The sequence below is a fragment of the Callithrix jacchus genome, chromosome 1 (assembly GCF_049354715.1).
Source record: "Callithrix jacchus isolate 240 chromosome 1, calJac240_pri, whole genome shotgun sequence".
Lineage (NCBI taxonomy): Eukaryota > Metazoa > Chordata > Mammalia > Primates > Cebidae > Callithrix > Callithrix jacchus.
The window spans coordinates 210,775,145-210,782,847 of NC_133502.1; the positions used below are offsets into that span (position 1 = coordinate 210,775,145).

The following is a 7,703-nucleotide window of genomic DNA, read 5'->3' on the forward strand; positions in this document are numbered from 1 at the left end:
TGCCCACCTGTGGTCCTAGCTACTCAGAAGGCTGAAGCGGGAGGACTGCTTGAGCCCAGGAGCTGGAAGCTCTAGTGAGCCATGATCACACCATTACACTCCAGCCTGGGTGATGGAGCAAGACCCTGCCTCAAACAAACCAGCCAAGTGACAAAAAAGCAGAGTCAGTGTGGGTGCAGGTGGATAAGGCTGGACAGAGTTGCAGTGGTCAAGGTGAGAGGTGATGGTGGCTCACATCTGACTGGTGCAATTAGAGCTGGAGAGATTCTGGGATTTATTGATTTATTGATAAACGTAAAATTGGCTTGCTGTTAGCCCGGGTATAGTGGATGATCAGGAGAGGGGGTGGTCCAGTGATCACTGGCTCCCTGGCTCATGTGCCTAGTTTGCACAGAAGGGCTCACTGCAGACATGTGACCTGTGGGCTTCCAGGTGGAGTAGTCAAGGGGACAGCTGGAGATAAATACCTGGCTCAAGGGAGGGGCCTGGGCTTGAGATGTAAATGTGGCAGAAAGATGGGAATCGGAGTCTGAGGGTAAAAGATAAACCAGGGAGCGAGTGAAGGTGAGAAGGGAGTCCCTGGGCGTGAGTCTGAAGGATGCCTATATTAACCGCCTGCTGTGGGGGTCAGCCTGCCAAGGAGCAAATTCAGGAGGGGGACACAGCCACTGAGCCCTGGAAGGTGATGCTCCAGAAGCTCTGATCAGGGCTTCCAATACGATGACAGATGGCCATTCAACAAAGGAGCACGAGGGGGCTGGAGCCCGTGAGATGGGAGTGTCCCTGCCTGCAAGGGAGCTGACCGGGACACCAGCATGCCCGCAGGTAGTCTGTTCGGTCCCCAAGGGTAAGACCGGGATTCAGGGAGAAGAGTTTTGTGACAATCAGCGGTGTGCCTGCTAGGGGTAGAGGCAGGAGCGCCTATGCTAGGAACACCCAGCATTCTCAGGGCAGTTCTGACTGGGGACACCAGGCATGCTTGGTGTTATCCAAGCTGGCCAGCCGGGATCGGCAGCCCTGGCTTCTGCAGCCCTGCTTTTAGAGATGGACTTTGTATCTTGCAGGTAGAACTGCCCCATTCCCCCCAGGACCTGTAAGGAGACAGAACTAAGTGCTCAAGCCAGCTGAGGGGGCGTGAAATGCTTCGGACCCACTGTAGGGACTACGTGGGGAATCACAGGCTTCTTTTCATGGTGCCTTTCGCCCTGAGCCAGGATAAAGAAGGGGAGGGCAGGCATCTTCCCATACAGCAGCGTCGGGGTCTCCCCAATCCAACCTCCTCTTCCCCTACCCTAGGATGGCAGAGATTGTTGTAAGGGAGGCTGACCCCACAGCATGAAAACCCCAGGAGGAAGCCGGGGACCCCCACCCACTGACAGGTTTGCAGTAGCCTAGAGACCAAGGCTGGCCCCAGGCCACCATCCATGGAGCAGTCGTCTCCGCTGGGGAGCACCCTGGTGCAGAGACTGAGGTCTCGCAGAGCTGTTCTCCTCTCAAAGACAGCTGTACCCTAAACACCCCCTCCCTGGGAAGGAAGGAGAAGGACAGCTCTTTGCTGGGTGTGGGAGTGGAGCCAAGGTGGACTTGAGACTCTGGGCGGCTTCTGTGATATCTGAAGTTGCCTGTTGGTTTCTCCGTATCAGCGCGAGGCTCGAAGGTGAAGGGGCTGGGGAGGGGCTCCTGGAATCGCTCCTGCAATCTTCTTATTCTACAGATAGGCCCAGTCCAGGGCCTGGGAAGCCTGCAACCCAGGACTGCGCACACACGAACCCCACCCCCCTTCCCGCTGGGGGAAGGCGGGCCAGGTCAAGTTGGGTCGATGTCCACACTGAGAAGAGGGAGGCCAGCATGCCCCAGGGTGCGCAGAAAGGCTCCACAGAGGAGGACTCTGGGTCCCGGGTTCATACGGGGTAGTTCCCCTCCTGGGGTGGAGTTAGTGCCTCTTGGGGTGGTGGGGGGTGAGGAAGCTACTCTATGCCCCAGCCCACCCTCAAGGGACTCGTCACTCCCACTGCTGTGGAACACCAAGCACCGGGGACCCTGTACCCAACGCCAAGGCAGCACAAGCTGCAGGAGGCAAGGAGCTGTGGAGACGGGCGGAGGAGGCGAGTGTCTTCTCCCAGCTCCTTTTCGGGTACATCTGTCCTCTCTCAGAGCCAGCTCCAAAGATCCCAAAGAGGGTGGCCGAACCCAGGGGCAGCTCCCAGAGTCATCAGCAGCTCCCCTTGGGGGATTTCTTGACGCCAGGCAGGAGCCTCGTGGAAGCTGATGCGCGCTTCTGGTGTCGCCATTTGGCCCGGCGGTTCTTGAACCAGACCTGGTGGGGGCGGAGGGGTGTAACGCTCAGCCCCAGCCCCAGGTCCCACGTCCCACCGGCTTCCTAGGGTCCCACAGGGCCCGAGAGGGGAGCTTCGCGACAGGGATGTGGGCGGACGCCTGTGCGCCACCCGCTCCTATCCGCTGCGTACAGACTCGGTGGGCTTGGACGTAGTATGGGAACCCCCTTCGTACCCGCCCCAGCCTCCGCCAGGCGGCGACCAGGACGCACTTTCTTGGGTTCTGGGGTCTTCCGAATTTCCCAAATAACGGACGTCAATGTGCGCCCCTTCCGTCATCAGGAAAAAGGCGGGGAAAGGGTAAAACAAAAGAAAAGTAACCCTCCCGTCCGGTTCAAGCGCCATCCGCCAGCCTTCACCCGCTCCTCGTCCACCCGGACGCCCAGAGCCGTGCGGGAGCCTCTTCCTTTGACGCTCTAGTGCGGTGCTTGCGCCGACGCGGTCTTTGCAAGGGCGTCCGCTCGCCAGGACCCCCGGGACCCCAGTGCAGTGCAGCCGCGGCCCGCGCGCGCTGAGGAGAGGCTGGGCGGGGCACCCACCTCCACGCGCTCCTCGCGAAGGCGGATGCGGCCGGCCAGGCGCTCGCGCGTGCCCACGTCGGGATACTGGTTCTGCACGAAGAGCGCCTCGAGCGCCTGCAGCTGCTCCTCGCTGAAAATGGTGCGGTGGCGCCGCGTGCGCCGCTGCGGGCCCTGGCCGACCGCGCCCGGCAGCGCCCGGGAACCTCCGGCTGGCACGCCCAGAGACAAGGGCACCGCGGGACCCAGCCTCAGCGGCCACGCCAGCCGCATGCCTGCGGGGCGAGGGCGCGGTGAGGTGCGGGGCGGGGGCCAAGCTCGGCACCCACCGCTCCGCGCCCAGGGGTCCCCAGCTGGGCTCGCGCCCCTCCCCTCGCCCACTCACCCAGCCCGGCTGCCGCCTCCGGGGGGCCGCAGGGCGCCGCGCGGGCGCCGCAGCAGCAGCAGCAGGCGCAGTGCGCAGTATCTGGCACCCCGTGCTCCTCCGGCTCCGCGGGGCTCTGGCGACTGGCGGGCTGCGGTGGGCAAGCGGCCCGGGCCGGGGGGCTCCGCTCGGGTAGGCTGGAGAGGATGTGCTCAATGGAGAAGGGGCAGGGCCGCCCGGGGCCCCTGCGGCTCGCCGCGCCCCCAGCTGCTGCCATGCCCGGCCCTGCGGCTGCCGCCGCCGCCGCGGGAATATATACGTCGAGGGGAGCGCGCAATAATCCCCGGGCCGGGCGCCCAGTCCACGCGGGTTAATCCCGCAGCGCCGGCCGCGAGCGCGCTAATCCCCGACTGCGGCGGCTCTGCCTCCGCATGCGGGGGTCGAGGGAGCTGCGGGGATAAACTCCCACCGCCCTGTGCCCCCGCCTGCGTCCTTCTGTCCCACCCGGACTCGCCGCTCATGAGCAGGGCGACTTGCGGGAAAAGGCGGAGGGCCGTCTCCCCGCCGCCTGCGGGACGTGGCAGTACCCCAGAGGGCACCCCGACCCTGGCAGCCACGCAGAGCGCGGCGGTGCCTCCTGGCCCAGCCTCTGGTGGCTCCCCCGCGTTCGGCAGGGCCTTGTTCTTCGTCCACTCTGGGGTCCTACCGTGGCGGCTCAGCACACCTGGAGAAGCCAAGCCTAGCCTCGCACCCGAAACTCCTGGACCACAGCCTTCATGATGCCCAACACCACTTGCAAACCCGCGTTCCCGCCGCGCTCGTGGGCCGGAACCTGCCCGTGTCCCGAACCTGCCAGCCACCTCCGATCCAGGGTCTCATGGCCCTGGAGGGCGTGGGAGCGTGGCGGGAAGCCTGGGCTGCCGGGAGCCCCCATTTCTGGGTCCCACAGGGAGGGCTGGGCATGGGAGCATCGCAGGGCACCCAGGGGATCCCTGGAAGATGCAGCATTCCTCCCGGTCCCCAGTATGAGCTGGGTTGGGCACTTGGGCCCGCCTGTGGACTCCTTTGCTTGCTGGCATGAGGAACCCAGGGTGACTGGGCAACTGTCATAATTTAGGTTTAACACAATCCTTACCATGACCCTGGTGATGGCACTCCCTGCCTCCCACCCCAACAGACCCAGAACCTAAATTTGTGAGGTTGGGAACACAACTACCCCTGGGGGATTACCAGAGGTCCTGAGGAGCGAAGCACACCTGGGGGTCAGACCAGTGCAGTCATCCATGGAAGCAGCACAGGTCACCCCACAGCTCCAGGTGCCCCTTCTGATGTCCACATCTCCTAACTTACCTCTTCTTTTTTTTTCAGAGACAGAGTCTCACTCTGTCACCCAAGCTGAAGTGCAGCAGTGTGATCTTGAGTCACCGCAGCCTCTGCCTTCCAGGTTCAAGCGATTCTTGTGTCTCAGCCACCTGAGTAGCTGGATTCCAGGCATGCACCAACATACCCAGCTAATTTTTTGTATTTTTATCAGAGACAGAGTTTCACCATGTTGCCCAGGCTGATCTCGAACTCCTGATGTCAGGTGATCTGCCCATCTCGGCCTCCCAAAGTGCTGGGATTACAGCCATGAGCTACCACCTCCGGCCTTCATCTGTTACCTTCTAATCTTGCTCTGTCCAGGTTCCTGAACCAACCAGCTCAACCATTTGCTACTGCCGGTGGGTCTACACTGTTTTTGTACAGTGTAGATGGCACAGTGCTCACAGAAATTGTCGTTTGGGGGGCTTTGCCCTCATGCTCCACCGCTGTTCAGGGCCGCCTGAGTGAGCTGTGGGGCAGATGTCATCAGTGAGGACACATGGGACGGCAGTCGCCTGCTTTCACAGCTTACGTGTGTCCTCTGGACTTGCTGAGAGCCGATCCTGGTAATGCCACTGTGGTTGCGTGATGGTACTTTAAGACCTGGTGGCTCACACCGTAATTCCAGCACTTTGGGAGGCCCGGGCAGGAGGAGTGAGTGCTTGAGCTTAGGAGCTGGAGACAGCCTGGACAACATAGCAAGACCTTGTCTCTACAATAAAGAAAAAATTATCTGGGTGTGGTGGCATGCACTTGTGATCCCAGCTACTCAGAAGGCTAAAGTGAGAGGATCTCCTGAACCCGGGAGTTCGAGGCTGCAGTGAGCCAAGATCACACCACTGCACTTCAGCCTGGGCAATATAACAAGACCCTGTCTCAAAAAATAAAATAAATAAGGCTGGGGGTGGTGGCTCTCCCACCCAACACTTTGGCAGGCCAAGGTGGTGGATTACCTGAGGCCAGGAGTTCGAGACCAGCCTGGCCAACATGGCAAAAACCTGTCTGTACTAAAGATATAAAAATTGGAGGGTCGCTGGGTGGGGGGTTGAGAAAGAAAACTAAATAAATAAAAGATACAAAAATTAGCTGGGTATGGTGGCAGGTGCCTATAATCCTAGCTACTCGGGAGGTTGAGGCTGGAGAATCGCTTTAACCCAGAAGGCGGAGTTGCAGTGAGCCAAGATTTTACCACCACCTTCCAGCCTAGGTAACAGAGCAAGACTCTATCTTGGAACAAAAATAAAATAATGACCCAGTGAGTGGCTCTGGCAATACCCAGCTCCAATGAGCCTTCTCGTCACTTGGTAGCCCGTTGTCAGATGCCCAGTTCCTGCCAAGGCCCAGGAACATGGAAGGATTTGTTTTGTGAATGGTGTGTGGCATGGCCTTGCTCCAGAACCCTAGGAGTGGCACTGCCACCCTTCCGCTGCAGCCTGCTGAAAGCCCCACATGAAACCTTTCTCTGCCAAGCATTGGCCATGGCTCTGCAAATTCACAGGGTCAGGCTCAGGGCTGCTGGTGCCACAACCTGGAGCTGCAGCAGACCCCGTCCTGCCCTGGGCTCTACTCGAAGCTGGCATCCTCTGTGTCACCGACAGATTTCTTGGGCAGGATTCCCAAGTTTTTTCCGCCTCCAAATCACAAAGCTTTACCCTGTTGTGCTCTTTCGTAGTGGTAGGAGGGGCTGTGTGCTTGCCCTTTGCTTTCAACAGGGTGCCGCTGGGCTCCCAAAGGCGTGCTTTATTTGTTTCTTCTTCATTGTTGGGTTGTGAGAGTTCTTTGTATATTTAAGATACTAGTCCCTCATCAGATATATGATTTGCAAATATTTTCTGTGGGCTGTTTTTCCTTTTTTTTTTTAATTCTTTTTTCTATTTTTTTTTTTTTTTAGAGATGGGGTTTCACCACGTTGGCCAGGATGGTCTCGATCTTCTGACTTCGTGATCTGCCCGCCTCAGCCTCCCAAAGTGCTGGGATTACAGGAATGTGCCACCTCGTCCGGCCTTACTCTATTTTTTTTCTGAGACAGAGTCTTGCTCTGTTGCCCAGGCTGGAGTGCAGTGGCATGATCATAGCTCACTGCAGCCTTGACATCCTGGGCTCAAGCCATCCTGCCACCTCAGCCTCTCAAGTACCTGGGAACACAAGTGCGTTCCACCATGCCTGGCTAATTTCTAATACATATATATATATATATGTACGTATTTTTTTTTTTTTTTTTGTAGAGATAAGGTCTGGCTGGTGTGATGCAGTGTCTCATGCCTGTGATCCCAGTATTTTGGGAGGCTGAGGTGGGTGGATCAGCTGAGGTCAAGAGTTTGAGCAGCCTAGTCAGCATGGCAAAACCCTGTCTCTACTAAAAATACAAAAATTATCTAGGTGTAGTGGCATAGTCCTGTGTCCCAGCTACTAGGGAGGCTGAGGCAGGAGAATCACTTGAACCCAGGAGTCAGAGGTTGCAATGAGCTGAGATCATGACACTACACTCCAGCTGAAATTACCCAGCTTTAACGAGCCTTCTGGTCACTTGGTAGCCTGTTGTCAGATGCTCAGAGTGGGACTGTCTCAAAAATTATTTCAAGACAAGGTCTGGCTGTCTTGCACATGCTGGTCTCAAACTCCTGGGGTCAAGCAGTCCTTCTACTTCGGCTGCCCACAGTGCTGAGATTACAGGTGTGAGTCATTGCATCTGCTGGTTTATTCCCTTTTTTTTTTTTTTGAGACAGGGTCTCACTATGTTGCCCAGGCTGGTCTCAATCTCCTGGGCTCAAGTGATCCTCCAGCCTCAGGCTCCTGAATAGCTGGAAGTCCAGACGCTCACCAGCATGCCTGGCTTCAGTTGGTATTTTGATAGGAGTCACATTGAATCAGTAGATACATCTTTGAAGCAATGCCATCTTAACAATATTTAACTCTTTCAAGGCATCAACATTAGATGTCTTCCATTTACTTAGAGTTTTGATCTCTTTCAACAATGTTTTGTAGTTTTCAGAGTTTAAGTTTTTCACTTTGTTTACATTTATTCCCTAATATTTTGTCCTTTTTGACATTATTGTAAATAGAGTGGTTTTCTTTTCTTTTCGAGTCTCACTCTCTTGCCCAGACTGGAGTGCAATGGGGTGA

At 57.3% G+C, this 7,703-nt stretch overlaps 1 protein-coding gene across 1 annotated transcript; it reads right to left on the reverse strand.

Moving 5' to 3' along the window:
• Positions 1-257: 257 nt before the first annotated feature.
• On the reverse strand, positions 258-3,505 carry GSC2 (goosecoid homeobox 2). The gene is made up of 3 exons (XM_035272944.3): positions 3,240-3,505; positions 2,876-3,129; positions 258-2,317 (listed from the first exon to the last, which is right to left on the reverse strand). The coding sequence occupies exons 1-3, from the start codon at positions 3,493-3,495 to the stop codon at positions 2,213-2,215; spliced, it is 615 nt and encodes a 204-aa protein (XP_035128835.2). The 5' UTR covers positions 3,496-3,505; the 3' UTR covers positions 258-2,212.
• Positions 3,506-7,703: the final 4,198 nt, after the last annotated feature.

Excerpts from the sequence above, each read along its gene's own strand:
- GSC2 (XM_035272944.3), bottom strand. The coding sequence starts at position 3,495 with ATGGCAGCAGCTGGGGGCGCGGCGAGCCGCAGGGGCCCCGGGCGGCCC. Across the intron at positions 3,130-3,239 it reads GGAGGCGGCAGCCGGGCTGG|GCATGCGGCTGGCGTGGCCG; the intron begins GTGAGTGGGCGA and ends CTCGCCCCGCAG. Across the intron at positions 2,318-2,875 it reads TTCGCGAGGAGCGCGTGGAG|GTCTGGTTCAAGAACCGCCG; the intron begins GTGGGTGCCCCG and ends CGCCCCCACCAG.